Source organism: Blennius ocellaris (genome assembly GCF_963422515.1).
Source record: "Blennius ocellaris genome assembly, chromosome: 4".
Classification (NCBI taxonomy): Eukaryota; Metazoa; Chordata; class Actinopteri; order Blenniiformes; family Blenniidae; genus Blennius; species Blennius ocellaris.
This window is the reverse complement of record NC_137653.1, coordinates 22355097-22372318: the sequence shown is the minus strand read 5'-3', so window position 1 is coordinate 22372318 and position 17222 is coordinate 22355097. Positions and strand designations below refer to the sequence as shown.

Below are 17222 nucleotides of genomic sequence, written 5' to 3'. Positions count from 1 at the left end.
CGCCAACACCTAATCAGTGAAAAAAAAAAAGTTGCGTTTACACTGCAGCAGCGGACACACTGACAGCAATGTAGCCATCTATCAGGGATGAGTCTCAGCTATAAAAATAACAATATGGATGACAAAACACCAATACAGACCATGAGTCCTACCACTATGGGGGCCGCCATGTTTGTTTACTGGCGGATGAACAGAAAGAATTTATTGGGGGAAGAAAGTTTAGCAGATGCACTCCTTTCCGTTGGGCCTAAGTGACCAGTTGTAAGATTTTTGGTTGCACGAAATGACGTGAGCAGAGCATTAGATGTGTAAATGGGTGTGAGGCGAGCAGAAAACACACAGTCTTCCTCAATGCACTGGGGAGCCTTTATCCTTTTCTTTTGGCATTATGTTTTTCAAGCCCAAATGAAACCTATTGCATTGTATTACTACAGATCACATTACTACACTTTCTACCACATAAACATCGAGCTCTCTTCATATTAAGAATATTCTTCAGATTAGAAATGCTCCACTATGGATTTTTATAGTGCCTCTGTCACATTTGCATCTTGGTATCATGCTGCACGAAAATAGAAACATGTCGAATAACTGTTAATGTTGATATCAGCCGACACTCTATATATATTAATCTACAGACGCAACAGAGGCTTAAAAGACAATGAAGCTTGGGCATGTGCTGGTACATGTTCAAAGGTGATGAAATAGTTTGGTGACTATGATATAAAAACATGCTCATCAGGATGGTAGTCTGTTAAAATCCCATGCTTCATTAATATAAAACAAACAGAAAATGTGGAAATGAGGTACAAAAGGAACTTCAGTCTGCAAGCAGCTATTAAACATAATACCAGATGAGATGAATAGGCTCTAAAATGATTACGAGTGCTCTTCTGTGTTGATGGGTGTGTATACAGGGAAGTGATGGCTTTATGAGGCTGTTTAAATCCTCTCAATAGTCGTTTCTATCGAAACCAGTCCCACGACACACGTTACAAGTGTCAGAGGCTGCAAAGCTCACAGCACTCGGCCAAACTCTGATTAAAGTGGCAGTAAATCATGCTTCCACAGGATCAGCAGTTTTACCTGGATCTGGGGTAATAATGGCTCCGACAAGCGATGAAGGGTGCCGTCGGTGGGATTAGCCGATCGGTCACATGCGCTCACGTCTTGTTCGTATGGTTGACCTCATGTCAAGGAGGCTGCATGGGAACGGCTCACATGAGGGAGACCGCGGAGGTCACGGCGGGTCACATCATTAATGGGTCACATGATCGGCTGTCATGGAGGTCTGCATAGCCAGAGCTGCTCGACGGCCGGTCCTTTGAGTTATGAGGCTGGATAACCAGCTTAGCAAAGCCAGAACACCAAAAGCCTCTCAGGAGGAAGGGGATAGCAGGGTCAATCCCAAGGCGCTGCGCTGGGAAAGTATGCAGACCCCAGCAGAAACTGAGAACCGCACACCTCGCTGCTGCACCGTACAACACCAGACAGCACGAGTGCCCTGCAATGCAGTCAACTTTCCATTATTCACTGTGATCACACTCATTCAGACGATCAAAACGAATGATCCAGTGTCGCCGGGTGCCGCACAAGGGCAACTCCTCTCCTCGATTACACGTCTGAGGAGGTAAACAGCACCTGTCGGGTGTGCAGCAGTGCGCACGTGTTGACAGGATGTCCCCGGCAGCTGCAGGAGAAACAATGACCTCCAGTGTGCACTCCATGACAAGACTCCGCATGAGTTTACTGCCACCGGCGCAAGCGTTCAGCCCGCGTTTCGAGATGTGGAGAGGGCGTGAGTCACCAGCAGAAGGTGGTCAGCCTCTCATAAAGTCCACTTTCTGACCGTCGTGTTCATTTACGTCAATATCAAAGTTTGCCTCAAACCAAATGAGCGATTCGTGTTTGCAGTGGTTTTCACGTGGAGTCTGTCCAAATGTTAGAAATTCCGTTTAGAAGTAAAGCCCCGTTTTCGCGACAATGTTTATGTGTGAAAATGGGAAACTTTCGTAGTGTTTTGGGAGTCTATTGACATGACAACTGCGCTCGGAGCAACTGAAAACGTAACTTTTTGAAAACAGCTTCCAAGGTGGAAATAAAAAAAAACAAAAAAAAACTGTCTCTGTGTGGTGCTACTGCACATGTAGCATGTAGCATGTAGCATGTACCAGAGTGTCACAACTCCCAGTCCATGTTGTCCTGGGACTTGGTAGTTTTACAGTGGAGTCAAACGTAATAACAATCCAACTTCTTTGTCTGCCCATATGAATGTCTGAGCACTCGCCACGTCTCATCTCGAATGGGTCGGACTGGTAAAATAGCGCAATAATACATTTTAACTTTAAAGTTTTTCTTTGATAAAAATGTTTGTATTTTCACAGAACCAAACAATTATCTAGTGAAACGCACAATGCACAATGTCATACATTTTAATGAAACCTTCTGGTAGAAAATACAGTGAATTATCAATCTGCATGTTTTAACAAAATCTCCATGAGGCCAGTTTGGTAGCAATGAGGTAACTCGTCTTCATGGCAGCATCAGTGATATCTCAGCTCAGGTCTCAGTGTTGCGTTATGTCTCCCTAAAAAAAGAAACTTGTTTAAAAAAAGCTGTATGACATTGTGTTTGATTACCATCAAAATCACCAAAGACTGAGTCAACTGCCATGACTTGGTCTTACGTCATCATTGCATTCATGCTCTGCAAATTCAAAATGACAGAATTTGGATTATGAGGAGAAATTCTACAAAATACTATTTATTGACAGTTTTAAATATTTCATATCAGGTGGACACATGGAAGAAGTCAAAAAGATAAAGGAAAAAAAAACAATGATCAAGCAAGAAATTCAACATTTGATGGTAAAAAAAACTGCCTCGTCTCAAATCTGCAACAACAAAAACAAAGCAACCTCATGTAAATTGTTTGCATTCCTCACAAACTGTATCATTATTGCATATTTACCCGATTCTGTGCAGCCCTGAACATGCAAACTTCACATTGAAGTCCAGAAGTGAGTTTTTCCCACTGATCCTCTAAATAAACACCAACACAACAAGTTTAAAAGGGAAAAAAACAAAACAAACAGTTGACAGAGCGCCCAACTTGGACTTAAAAGTGGATAAGTGATGATGAATTCACCCAGTCACCCCTCTGCACTTTAATCTACTGCACACCAATTGATTAGCATTTGGAGTAAGTGGAAAGGAAAGCAGAGTTAGACCATCCATCGGGGGGGGGGGGGGGGGGTACTGATGTGCACCTTTGAAGTCTCCGTCTTAAATATTGACAAAGCGATCCGAGTGGAGACAAAGCAGCAGCGTATCTTTTGTCTGCTTCTTTTTTTTCCCTCCTTTGCAGCAGAAAAAGGTGGGTCAGTTTCCATATACACTCCACATAAAACATCCGTTCTGTTTTATGTGAGGAGGTTATTGAAGAAAAAAAAAAAAGTACAAATCTTGAAACAATTGAGGTCTTTGGAGTCTCTTGGTGTGTGGGAGTGAGCACTTTTTTTTCTTTTACAATTCTGAGTGAGAACTGGCTGTGGCGACGGCCAATTAAAGACATACGGGGGGAGAAGGAGCCCCGACAAGTTCAAGATACGCGGAGGTGAAGACAGAGATTTATAGAAAAGTGTAACAGACAAAAGTTTTGCTCTTTGGACAAAGTCGTGTGTGCGTGTGTGTGTGTGTGTGTGTGTGTGTGTGTGTGCGCGCGCGCTCCCTTCTGTTCAGTCACTCCTTCAGTTTCCCCTCCAGGAAGCTCTGGATCTTCTGGAAGTTCTCCTCCTGCTGACCCAGCGCGTCCAGCAGGAGGCCCATGGGGGACCGCTTCAGTCCGGCGCATTCGATCTTGTTCTCCAGCTTATTCTTCAGGTTGCGGAGGCGGAACGAGGCGTGTGCAAAGATCACTGCAACACAGGAGGAGGGCCACACTGAGCGTTCAGCAAAAACAAGCTCATGAAGTCAAACATGGAACATGGAACCAACAGCGGAACGTCTCCACCGCCGACTCTGGTTCTGCAGGTTTCTTCCTATTAAAATTAAGTTTTTCTTTTCCAACGTCTTTTCTGCTTGGACAAGTGGAATTGCTGGGTTTTCTGGGTAAAACTGCCTTGAAATGACTGTTGAATTTGGCGCTATAGAAAATTAATTGAAAGTAACACTTTAATGCAAACAGCATCAAATTCTTTAAGATCTTTAGAAGAAAAGAAGCGATTTTAATCCGCTTAAGCAGTGAACCACTCATCAGGATTGCAAATAAATAAATTAGATAAAACAAAGTTAACCTTAATAATAATGATATACAATTTTTTTAACTGTTTGTCATCCTTCCAAATATATAATATTACTTAAAACATTATAATAGTTTAACATAAAAATTTTTTTTTACAAAAGAAAGAGCATTTATTTAGCTTTTCCATTCCAATTGCCAGCCGGGTTCTGCACATGTAAAAGACACACCAGAGGGCAAAAAGGAGGCGAAAAGATATGTTGTGGATTTTGTCAGTCGGTTCCATGCGAGTTGATAAACATTATGTAATAATGAAGTGGCAGAAGCCCTCCTGATTTGTTACCAGTAGTATGAAATGCACAAGGACTTCAGGAAGATTATCTTTTTACTTCCACAAAAGCTTTTAGATAACTTGACATCAGTAGCGCTTGAAAACGTAAGGAATTATTTGCTGCAGTGATGCTACTTAGAAATAATCCTATATCCAGTTGGCCTATAACCCTTTGTAAGCTGATACTTTCCTTTTGCATGAGTGTGTCTCCCAGAAAGTAGAGAAGTAAAAGCAGTAAAAAATACATTTAAAATCCAACACAACAACAGCATGACACACGTCTGTAGCATAAATATAGAATATTTAAAGTTTCTCTCTGGTCAAACCAGTCGCCCAAATCTTAAAACAAATCTGGAATCAAAATGAATCCGACTAAACGAGTCATGGAAGTACAAACTGAACGATCTGTCAGGCACATGCATTTGTGGGATGAGCAGTGGAGCTGAACTCACAGGCCAGAGGCAGAGTGATGGCCCACATGAACACCATGACGCTGCCCAGCATGGAGATCAGGAAGTAGCTGGCCACCATGACGGCCCCGACGAAGGCGGTGGGATTCTGCCTCTTGAAGCTGCTGATGGCGGCCCGGTTGTCCCCGGCCCACACCGAGCCCATGAAGACCCCCGACACCACGGCCATGGCAGTGAACATCCCCAGAGGGTTCAGGAACCTGTGGGGGGGTGGGGGGTGGGGGGGGGTGATGAGGTCAGTGGCTCCACCAAGAGGCGACGTGCTCTCAGTACAACAACACGACGTCTGGTTGGACGCAGCAACACATTTAACTGTACATTAGTTTGTAGAAGCTAATATCTCTCATTGGCTATTGAAATAAATAAATAATACATCAAAAATGTTATACGTTATGATACTTAAAATCAGAAGAGTTTCATAGGCCCGCCATGAATCTTTTTACCTCCTCCTACAATGAAACAATGTTCCTTTGACTTATGTACTTCCTGTGCAGATATCCAGTCGGTTTTTGTTCATTCATTCAATTCCACTGGCATCACATTAGACCGCATTATCCATTTGATAATAATTAGCATTTTATTCTTAGATTTTTCATCGTGCTTTTTATTATGTGCCACTTATTGGCAAGTTGCCTTGTTTAGCTTGACGTGCCGTTTTATTTTTCTAATTGCAGTTGTATATTCTCTGGTATTGCATCCTGCTGTATTATATAACAAGTTGTGAGAGTACAGATTTTAAAACTGGACTGAGATATGTTCCCTTTTCTTCCCTGTTCCTGGATTTTGTATACATTGAGGCTCTTTGAAAGTAACTTATGTGATAATCTAAATAAAATTAAAGCATCAGCCATGATCTGTACAGTCATTTACATAAGTTAAATGACTGGAATCCGGTGATATTTCATAGGTGATGAAATCCGGAATGTGTGGACCCGTCTGTGACCCGTAAGGAAAAGTTCATTCTCACAGAACTTCCTTTGTACGACATTTGAACTCTTGGAGAAGCTGCAAGTTTAAGGCTACGTTTAGACAACAAGCTTTTCAAGTGAGCAAGACAAACTTTTGTTGTGTTTCGTGTGGTTGATTACGACAGTGGTGCAGCTGACGACGCTCCGACTCTCTGGAAATGTGACTTTTCCGAAATGCTGGACTCAAAATAGTGAAGGTGGATGTTGAGAAAAGTGTAATTTGTGCTTTTGAAAGCCTGATAGATGCTGGACTTTACAACTGAAAACATTAAATACTATACAAATAAGATTTGCACTGAGCAAAGTTTAAATCAGATGTGAATCAGAAGTAAAACTTACAGGCCACATGGGCCTGCAATTGAAAAAAAAAATTGCAAAATAACAAATATTGAGTAGATAATGATTTTCAACACATTCAAACAAAGTATTGGTTGAATTTTTTCGAAAAAGTGTGATTTAGTTCAAAAAGAATGCATGTAAATTCAAATGAGAGGCACAAAATAACTCATTTTTAAAAACAATTTGCTGCCATTATTCCCATAATTCCATGTGTCAGAGCTGATCGCTCACAACTTGAAACGCCCATAGTGAGGATGAAGATGTTGCAGTCCAGAATTATTAAAGTTGCTCCTCCTCTGGCCTAAATAGTGGCAAATTAACTAAATACTGCTCTCTGGTGGACAAACTCGGTTTAAACTGTTTTGGTTTGCATTTCCTGTGGTTATTTTTGTTATCTTCCAATAATGTCTGTACTGTTTGAAATTCATTCTGTATGCTAATATTGTATTGATATTAAATCAATAATATGTTTTTTTTTCACCCACTGTGGGTCATTGTTATACCAAGACACCAAAACAACCCATCTGAGTATTTTACTGTCACTGACTAAACCGTGCCTCTTGCAGGTGGCGTTTCCTGCCCTGTCAGTTCTCCTTAACTCAGTCAACTGAAAACTTTGCGAGTGCGACCACAACACTCACAGTTCGGAGACAGACTCTTAACAAAACCCGCCCACTTGCACCGTTGAATAAACACAATGAAAAGTGTGGATTTTGTTTCAGTGATTCTTGATCTTCTCAAGCTATTGAAGAAAGAAAAGTGAGTTCTCCCTATTATGTTTAACTTTAAAGGTTTATAAAAAAATATATATAGAATTGAACTTCAAATTGTTTAGTTTGATTACAATAGATATATAATAGATCAAATAGATTCCAATACTTCTGCACATTTGATCCCTGCATGCTGCTCTTTTGTGTTGTACTAAACACTATGGAGAGATCATGTGCACTGTACATTTAGCTGTTTTGAACACTGTTAGTTCGGTGTCAAAGTTCACGACTCATTGGCAAATCTTCCAAAACTGGAGTTTGAACGGCGGATCGAGCCTTCCTCCTTCAGTGCAACAGCTGTAAAGACAAACAGTCCATGATCATAGCAACAATATGCTCTCATCACATGGCTCAGCCGTCTGACCCTGACAGGGCATCACTATTTTTAGGCAGCTGGACTTTAATTTGGACAAAGACCAAAGTAAAGATACTTGTTACAGGAGAGATCTGACCGTCTACTTTATATGGAGCTGCTGGATAATCCCTTTCTGGTTCTATGCACGCATTAACCCTTTATAAGGCACTCTGCGAAGGACTTTACCTTTGCTATTGAAAGATATTTGAAGACTTTTTGGGGTTATTTTAAAAAGAGCAGATCAAATTTACACACATTTCACGTCTTATATCTCAAACACATCTGAAAATGAAGAAACAGAGTAAAAATCCATGGAGATCTATAAAAGGTTATACATTTCTTGTCCTATATTTGATACACTACTGACTCCTGGTGTCCTACAGTATAATACATCCCCCCTATAATTTAGAAATAGTCTAAATAGGAGATTCAGGGCTTAATGTAGCTTTTATTCATTTATATGTGTTAATGGAGCAAAACACAATGGTGTTGTAATATGAGATGTGTCAAGCAGAAGTGTCCAATATTTTATTAAAATAGTCATTTTATATGACTGAAATTAACTTAAAAGTGTTATAATAAGTGGTCAAATGTATACTCATTTTCCCAATGAAGGGTTAAGGATGGTTATGTTGTTGGATTAACTGGAAATCTCAACAGAAACTGTTGTTTTTTTAGACACCATTTTTCCACAACGGTGACTCAATGATTCAATCTCGTGACTCACCATATAAGTCACATGTGCAAATATTAGCTTTTTCAGTGTTTAAAAAGTATTATTTGATCTCTTTCTCTCTTAATCCCTTGATATATTGACGTGTGGGCTTTGATCACGTGACGAGCTGCACAGTACTTTCCATTCATTCTAACGGGACCCGGTCCAACTTTTCCACAGCCTGTCTTGTAGCTCCTTTTTTTCTTTTTAAGCAGGACACATTCTCACCTATAAAACCCGAAATCACAGCTTCATAACAAGCCACAAAAAAAAGTGAGTTTTGATTCCCAGAGCAGCTGTCACACTAAGGCAACTTGTTCACGTCTCAGTGTCACTGTACTCACCCCACAATGAGGAACACAGCCACCGCCATGGCCAGATAGTTTGTCTGGTAATAAAGCAAGTTGCTGACGACTCGGTTGTTCCACTTGGCCAGGTCCTTCACGTCTGGTTTGGCGAATCGTTCGGATCCGGGGAAGAAGTCATCCCACGGTCTGAGCGGTGTCAGCTCCACTTTCGCCATCTGTCCACTGTGCTGTTTGTGTGGTGTTTCGGATTAACTGGCTTCCCTGTTAACTGATGGCCGACTTCCTTTAGCGTCTGTTGTTGATAGTAACAGCAGAAGTTACAAACACGACAGAAATATAAGGCTATTTAATCGAATTTACAGTAAAGTTTTAAAGGGTCGTATCTTTTGTGAGTCTTATTTTAACATCTGCTGTTATGAGCAGTAACAAAAAATGCTAAAGGAAGTCGTTCACCATTCAATAGGGTAACCACTTAATCCGAAACACCAGTGCATCCGGTTCACTGATCTGACAGCTCAGAGAGCCACCTGAAGCACCGAGACGATATCGCGAGAGTTAGGACAATTACCTCACTATCTAAAGCGCCCAAACAAGATCCCGCGAGAGGTCAAACTAAACTCCGCCCGCTGACGGAACCTCACGCGTGACGGTTTGATCAGAGCACGCGTACCGGAAGTCTCCCCTACAACGCTGAATGGTGAATGTCGGTATTATGGAGAAATAGTTGCGCTGTTTCTCATTAAATTTTTCCCTTCAGGCACAGGTTAGTTCTTTTTATGACCATTCCACGCGCTCCATTGCCTACGTGGCCAACCTGGTCATGTTAAAGCGGTGTGATTGGTGTATGCGGATCTCATGACATTGGCTCGTGAGCCTGGCGAAAACACAAACGTGACGCTGTATTTGTTGTTGTTTTAAGCACATGTGGAGCAGAATACTGAGTCCTCGTGGGATTGCTCGGGCAGGTGTGTGTTGGAGGAGTCTGTTCACAATGCAGTTGAAGACCAGTGAGTTCCAGTCTCTGTTCAGTGAGGGATTGAATGGACTGACAGGTGAGACAAAGCGCAGCTCTGGCTGCCTTGTAAACTTTAAGTCAGAGGTATGTTAACTGAAAATGTCACAGCTTTAAATACTTTTGATTCAAGAGTTTGCAGATGTAACATGGTACAATTACTACTGTAATAGGGATATATAGCAGGATACACACTTTAACAGTTAATCCATCACAGGACAAACACAGACCGACAGATATTCTCATATCGAGGATCACTTTGGGTAAAGCATTGCACTTAATACATATTGATTTTAGACTGTAACAGAAAACTAGAAATAATCCACTAGGACAAAAAAAGCACCCAAGTCTGGAATCAAAGTAAGGGTGTACTAACTAAGCAACAAATCACAGTGAAACAAAGATTATTGTATTGGCTTGTAAAACAGATTCCAATGAATATAAATATGAGGCTTTTATTTAGTAAATCTGTCTCTTGAGTGAATAAAGTTAACTTTGTTTAAATCCAAATATATAGTATAACATGCTCGATTGAGGCAGTATTTTCCAAGTTCCCCTTCTTGTGTGGATTTTAAAAAGTCTGTTAAATTAGTTCTTCTTTTGACACAACATTGATTCTCCTCGACACACACTTCTGTGTGTGGCTGTTTTAAAGCTTTCAAAACATTCCCATTTGGGACTTTTCATACAAGTTTGAAGATTTGAATAAAGCATCCTGAGAAGTGTCACAAATGTGACCCAGACTTGATCTGAGGTGCTGCTGCCGTAAAACAGCATTCAACATGAAATTATCATGAGCTCAGACACACACTTCTTTTTTTTTTGTCTTTCAAGTCCCATGACATGCTAAGAATGTTTCCAAGTCACAGTGGAGCAAAATATAATAGAGAAATAGAGAAAAGACAAATAGAATAAAATGAGATAAACACTCTGGAATATACTCGTGTTGTACAGCAGCTTATAGTGAAGGTCAATGCAACAATAGAGCTGTGGATTCCTGTGAGTGCATGCTGCCTTTTCCTTCTTTTTTAAAGTTGTATTGTTTGACCCGCCTGTTTCATAATGTGTGTTCTGGGCCTTTCCAGAGTTGTTTGCGAAGAATCAGTACGAGCTGCGGATAGCCGGCGGGGCCGTACGCGACCTGCTGTCCGGCAAGCGGCCTGAAGATGTGGACTTCGCCACCACGGCCACTCCAGAGGAGATGAAGCTCATGTTCCAGAGCGCCGGCATCAGGATGATCAATAACAAAGGAGAGAAGCACGGGACCATCACAGCCAGAGTAAGAGGCCGAGTCAGTGGATCAGACAAAAGGATGATTTTAGGAGTCTTGTGAGTCTTTAAGCAGCAGTGAACCGACTTCTAGTTACTTTCAAAAGAGTAACTAATACAGAAGCATCTAAAAGAAAAAAAATGTTTTTAATGCCAACAGTGGAACTGCCATACATTTTCTATTTATCACAAATTTTTATATTTTATCTCATGAAAATCAAAAATCAATCTTTTTTTTTTTGTGATCACATTTTTTTTTTTTTTTACATTTTTATTAATTGACTCAGATTAAACAAGAGAAAACACTTATTTTACATAACACAAAAAACAAATGAACAAAATAACCCAAAACAATAATATTTGTCTTAGGTTCAGCAGCCGATGGTGAAAACAAGTACATGTTGCTGGAGCATGTAGGGATGGCGAGATTCCCTCAATTCCACTCAGGAGATGAACCACACCTTCAATTTCAAGAACAAATATCATCCACCGTAGTATAGAGGGGATTGTCATAACCTACTATCATGTGCCCAGGGAACAGAAATGGCTGGACGGGATCAGGATCTAATCACTTTAATAAGTCCTTTATTGAGTTTGCCGCCACTCGCCAGCTGTTCAGGGTCGATTCCTTTGCACCATTAATTCTACTAGTTAGCATCTCCATGAGTACAACATCTAAGAAAGTTAAAATCCAGTGTTTGCGGGCAAGAGAGTGGGGAGGCTTCCATCGCAACGCAACCTTTTAGCAGCTGTGATACCAGCAAGTATTAACTTCCTTGCAGCACCTTGACACACCGAGCCCAGATCAATCCTCCAGTTGTAGAACTGGGACAGTCACTGGGAGAGTTACAGATGTTAACTTTGATAGTTGAGAGGCCACATCAGTCCAGAACTGCTCAACCGGAGGGCACTCCCACATCATGTGAATAAAAGTACAAGGAGAATTCAAATTGCAAAGGCTGCAAGATGTATTGTTTATCAATTTCATAACATGTAGTGTGAGTGTGGAGTGAGATCGGTGCTATGGACATAATTAAAGTGAATCTGCTGGTGATTGGGGTTACGGGAAGCCTCCGATATTTTTCCAAACCTGCTCCCACTCAATATCAGGATCTAGAGCAGGGTGATCATTCCTCCATAACCTGTGCAGTGGTAAATCAGAGTAAGACGTTACAGTTTGGAAACTAAGCCGCTGTTATTTCTTTGTGTAGCAATCAAATTATAAGGGTGAATCGTTGAGGCTTGTTGCATTAAGAGCATGTCTAAGTTGTAGATAAAAAAAAAAAAAAAATGAGAAAGGCGGCAAGGCAAAAGTGTCTCTCACATCCGGAAAGGAACGTAAACCTCAATTATTAAAAATGTCCCCTAGATATCGGCTGCTACTGTTACTCCAAGGAGATGCTGTGACGGGAAAGTTTAACCTGAGTCACAAGAGAACGACTTGACGGCCACAGGCTGCTTCCGTGTTCTTCGCTGGAGCGTCTCCGAGTCGTTCACAACTACGGTACATTTTAACCGTACTGTCTGTTGTGGGATCAGAGACACAGTTGGTCCTGGGTGCGCTTTGCCGTACCGTGACCTCCCACTCCGCCACGTACTGTGTGCTGGAACAGCCCAATCTCACCTGGATTGACCCGAACTGGTCAAATAGAGCCATATAAACTTTTAAGTTTTTTCCTTTGTTGTGGTGTCCAGTAGAATTTTTGAAAAAGTCTTATGTTTTGCAAAAGGTTTCACAAGTGGCACAAATTCTTTGAAATGTCTAAAAGCTCCTGCACGTTGCAGCCGTTTGCACAAATGTTTTTACAAACTGCTAACAGATGAGACGGGCGGCTTGAGACTCAGTGTTGTTGATGATTTCGGTGTGATTCTCACCATTTGCTTGGTGGTTTGGCCGGACTGGAGCCTTATTGCAGGACGGTTTTTGCCCACAGGCAAAAAAACTTAAAATCAGTCTCCTGATTTGGAGACTATTTTAACAACCTCTTTATTATTTGGCTGTTGAGAAGCAACCTGTAAAAACGGTTTAACTGTTTTAAAATTCCCGCCCCAAATATCTCCTTTGTCTTCTTGTTTCACAATAGAGAATTTAAAACAGCGTACATCTCAGGCTGTGCCGCCTCCTGCAAATCCAAATGAGCTTTATAAAAACCGTAATCCTGATTCGTCGTTGAATTTAAAGGATGGGCTGACGAAAACCTCATGCACGACAAAAATGAACACGATGGAAGACCTGCCATCATCCTCACCAAATAGTGCAAGGAAACAGTTTATAAGCGACAACATGCTTCTCGGTCCATCACAGCTGCAATGAATAAATCACAACTCGCATGGCAATAGTTCAGCATTTAGCAGGACAGCGAACGCAATCACATCAGCAGTTTTCAGGTGAGGAGATGAAATAATCTCAATTTTTTCAAGTAAACTGTTAAATGTGGTCACAAAGCATCTTTTCATGTTTTTAAGTTGAAGACTTCAAGCAGTCATTTTCACAGGGTAGATAATGAGACAGACAGAAAAAAAACAGTGAAATTTAGTTAATATAAAGTTTGACACCAGGTTTTAAAAGTGCTGAAATGATGAAAAAAAAAAGTTTTATGTATTCTTTTTAATTAAGTGCTCTGTATTTTAATTAAAACTAAATTAATTAATAAATTCTAGAATTACTGGTTTTATTCAGATTTTACTGCTTGTAGAATTGGCACAAAATGTACAGTGTGACTGCTCCTATTTTTCATATTTGCTTCATTGTCTGGAACCCCTTCGGCGTCGCTGTGTGTTTGACGGTTCTCAGAGACTCATTAAACATATCTGGGAATCTTTTCTGTGATTGAACTGTCAAACTGTGGACTCATTTATTAACTGGTATAGTGGCATGAAGCTCTATTTCTCTGCTCTCTGTTAGTTTATGAATTTTCCAGTTGTCATAAATCCAGTGGAAATAATGAGAAAGAACCACACGTAGGTTCAACAACTGTACGGTTACAAACGTCTGTTTTATTGTGGTGGGCAGGACCAATATGAATACACAGATTATGTTGAAATACATAGTAATGTTTGTGCCATTTCAACAGATTAGGTGGAAACGTGGTGGTGATCATTTTTCTGGAACATTTAAAAGAATTTCGATGAAATTAGTAGAAGAATCAGGATGAAACATCAGGCTTCAAGCGTGATTTGAAATACACGTGTTTTTTTTCTCTATTCATAGCTGAACAACGAGAACTTTGAGGTGACGACGTTGCGGGTGGACGTTCAGACGGACGGACGTCACGCCGAGGTGGAGTTCACCACCGACTGGCACAAAGACGCCGAGCGGAGGGATCTCACCATCAATTCCATGTTTTTAGGTAATTGTCTGTCGGTGACAGCAGAGGTGGGGCTCCTGCGAGCTTCACGTGGGATCATCAGGCTTTACGTGGTGGAGCGGTCAAATGAGGTGTTTTAGAAAAGTTTACACGGAAACAGCTGAAAACAGTGTCGTTGGCATGTTGGGCCACTAGATTGTGTTTCAGCTTCGCTCTGTTTGTTGTGCCCCCCCCCCCGCAGGTCTTGATGGCACCCTGTACGACTATTTCAAAGGTTACGAAGACCTGCAGAACCACAAAGTGCGGTTTGTTGGCAGTGCTGCGCAGAGAATCCAAGAGGATTACCTGAGAATACTGCGATATTTCAGGTGAGCCGCCCTTTTTCGTCCTCAGGTTACTCAGTTTGAACTCTAAACTCATGAAAGCGCTCCACTTCGCCCCAGGTTTTATGGGAAAGTGGCGTTGGAGCCTGACAGGCACGAGCAGGAGACGCTGGCGGCCATCAGGGAGAACGGCCGCGGACTGGCGGGGATTTCCGGGGAGCGGATCTGGGGGGAACTGAAGAAGATCGTGGCTGGGAACCATGCGGCTCATCTGCTGGAGCTGGTTTATGAGCTGGAACTGGCCCAGTACATCGGTGAGACGGGAGGCAGATCCTGCACATGTGACAGGATCGAGATCTCACTTTTCTTCATTTCCTACTTTGAGTCTGAAAAAGCTGAACTTTTGAACAGCATATTACACTTATTTTACCTGTCTGATATGTAGTAGAGTAAATGACTCTTGATTATTTAACTGCAGCTCAATAAAGTCAATCTTAACGTGAAAGCCGAGATTAATGTGATCTTGATATATTTAAGTACTATTTAAGTCAGTATTGGTTGTTTCTGGTCATCACTGTTCTTTGATTATACAATTATGATGCAAATGTTTGAGTAAGATTGCAGGAATCGTGTATCTTGTGTGTTTTTTCAGTGCAAAGTTTTACCTATTTCAACTGAGCGTGTTCATATGAGACTCCACAGAAGGTAATGGTCAGTTTATATGGATTAGTGTCCAGTGTATTCAGGAAGGACGAGAAAGAGCCGCTTGCAGTCCAAACAGGCCTCACAAGCAGCAGCACCCAGCAGAAGGTCTGAGCCTGAACGTCTTCTGCTTCCCCTTCCTCAGGCCTGCCTCCAGGGGGCGACGTGGACGAGCTGAAGCGAGTGTGGCAGAACTCCAAAGCCCACTCTCCCAAACCCACCACCATCCTGGCCGCCCTGCTGCGCTCGGCAGACGAGGTGGAGAAGATGGACGTGCGGCTGAAGCTGTCCAGAGAGGAGAAGACCGGCGCCCAGTTCCTGGTCAGACACCGGCGGGAGCTCAGGAAGGACCAAGGCGACTCGGACTGCCTCAAACCTTTCACCGACTTCATCGTGGACGTAAGTCACCACGATGAACAGTTTGCAATCTCACCTTGACAGATGTTGTTGCATCTGCTTCTCTTAAGAAGAAATTAGTTTAAACAAAACAGTGTTTTCTTTGACATTTGTTCCATTTTCTTGGTGGTTTGTCAAACCGGACTGGAACCTCCTGTGGGACGGTTCTGGCCGATAAGCACGTCCATTATCTGCTCTGTGATAATATCTGTTCTGATCTGGTTGCAACAGGGAGGGTTAGTGTTCAATGTCTTTTTTTATTTAAAAGCTAGTGAAATTATACATTTTTATAGATAAGATGGAGGAGAAATAAAGGAGGCCAATCCATCTGCTCTGCTCTCACATGTAGCGCCTTTTTGTGTGTCTGGACTCCAGTGGAATTGATATATTTAAATATATATATATATATATATATATATATATCCAGAATGGATTTTTCAAAATACTGGAATGATTGATATGCATGTTCACACACATACTATTTAAATGCTACAACCCCAGTGTGATGTAATTCAATCTCTCCGTGCCCACGTCGACACAGCAACCAGTCAGAGCAAATGTCATTGAAAAAAATGTATTTTTTTTTTTTGTGTGTGACAAAACTGTAAAAGTGGCTGAATGACAATTTCTTTTTTGTAATCAGTATTTGAGACATGTTCGCCAGGCATATTATGACAGATGACAGCCAAGCGAACCTACAATTATTTCACTCTTGGGAATATTAATGTTATTCAGAGCAAATGTGTTGCTGTAATTGTCCCTCCTGCCACTTCTCAGAACAAGGAGCTGGATACCCAGAGCAAAGTGATGGAGCTGCTGAAGTACCAAGGAGAGGCGAAGCTGCTGTCGGAGCTCAGTAGGTGGTCCATCCCCCGCTTCCCCGTCAGCGGCCACGACCTGCGGAGGGTCGGCGTCACCTCGGGAAAGGAGATCGGCGCCAACTTACAGAAGCTGCGCGACATCTGGAAGAAAAGTCGCTACCAGATGGACAAAGACGAACTCCTCAGTTATGTGACGTCTTAAAATGCCTTTTCTTTTGTTGCAAGAGACAATAACACGGCGGAGATGATGAACGGCTGCATCGTTTCTGCGCAACGAGAAAGAAAGAAGATCCTGCTGATGGATGCATTTTCTTTTGAAGTGATCGCTCCGTTTGTTTGCGTTGTGGAGTTCATGGTAGCGTCACGGAGCTCTGCAGGTTCTAAAGATGAGCAACAATCTCACATTTAACTTCCAAGTTATGAAACCCCTGTCATCTCTGAATGTGAGGCAAGGACATGAGAACGAATTAAAACTAGAGTGAAATATTAAAAATCCTAAGCAGAGAGTTTTGTTTTTTTTAATTGTTTTTCTTTCAGCTGTAGGAATGACACAGCTCTCGTTTCTCTCTTCATATTTATAAATCGATAAATTCTTTATTTGAAAACTTTCAGTGTTTGTTTATTGTGCGTGCTTTGGAGTACACAAAGATAACACACATAGGGAGGCTGTCGCTCGGTTGGTAGAGAAGTGTCTCGATCAGAAAGGTTGCAGGTTTGATTCCCTGAGTCTGTGTCCTTGAGCAAGACACTGAACCCCAAACTATGTGGTTGTGATGACAAACGTTAAATCAATGGACAAGCGCCATGGAAGTGAAATCCATTTATATACAGGTGTATCTATAAAAGAAAAAAAGTTTTTGCAACAATATGATTAAAACAGAAAAAAAACATGTAAG

At 41.6% G+C, this 17222-nt stretch overlaps 2 protein-coding genes across 2 annotated transcripts; one reads left to right on the top strand and one right to left on the bottom strand.

Moving 5' to 3' along the window:
- Positions 1–2743: 2743 nt before the first annotated feature.
- arl6ip5a (ADP-ribosylation factor-like 6 interacting protein 5a) lies at positions 2744–8729 on the bottom strand. Its single transcript, XM_080495916.1, has 3 exons — positions 8532–8729; positions 5023–5240; positions 2744–3916 (listed from the first exon to the last, which is right to left on the bottom strand). Exons 1-3 carry the CDS (start codon positions 8708–8710, stop codon positions 3741–3743), a joined length of 573 nt encoding a protein of 190 aa, XP_080352042.1. The 5' UTR covers positions 8711–8729; the 3' UTR covers positions 2744–3740.
- Positions 8730–9136: 407 nt separating this feature from the next.
- Positions 9137–16937, top strand: trnt1 (tRNA nucleotidyl transferase, CCA-adding, 1). The gene is made up of 8 exons (XM_080494928.1): positions 9137–9258; positions 9415–9547; positions 10593–10786; positions 13988–14126; positions 14326–14452; positions 14528–14721; positions 15255–15508; positions 16283–16937. The coding sequence occupies exons 2-8, from the start codon at positions 9418–9420 to the stop codon at positions 16526–16528; spliced, it is 1284 nt and encodes a 427-aa protein (XP_080351054.1). The 5' UTR covers positions 9137–9258; positions 9415–9417; the 3' UTR covers positions 16529–16937.
- The last annotated feature ends 285 nt before the right edge of the window (positions 16938–17222 follow it).

Bases quoted from the DNA above. Each gene is read 5' to 3' on its own strand.
- arl6ip5a (XM_080495916.1), bottom strand. From the start codon at position 8,710: ATGGCGAAAGTGGAGCTGACACCGCTCAGACCGTGGGATGACTTCTTC. The intron at 5,241-8,531 runs GTGAGTACAGTG...ACCCCCCCACAG, and splicing joins GCTGTGTTCCTCATTGTGGG to GTTCCTGAACCCTCTGGGGA. The intron at 3,917-5,022 runs GTGAGTTCAGCT...CCTGTGTTGCAG, and splicing joins CATCACTCTGCCTCTGGCCT to TGATCTTTGCACACGCCTCG.
- trnt1 (XM_080494928.1), top strand. From the start codon at position 9,418: ATGTGGAGCAGAATACTGAGTCCTCGTGGGATTGCTCGGGCAGGTGTG. The intron at 9,548-10,592 runs GTGAGACAAAGC...GGGCCTTTCCAG, and splicing joins GGGATTGAATGGACTGACAG to AGTTGTTTGCGAAGAATCAG. The intron at 15,509-16,282 runs GTAAGTCACCAC...GCCACTTCTCAG, and splicing joins TCACCGACTTCATCGTGGAC to AACAAGGAGCTGGATACCCA.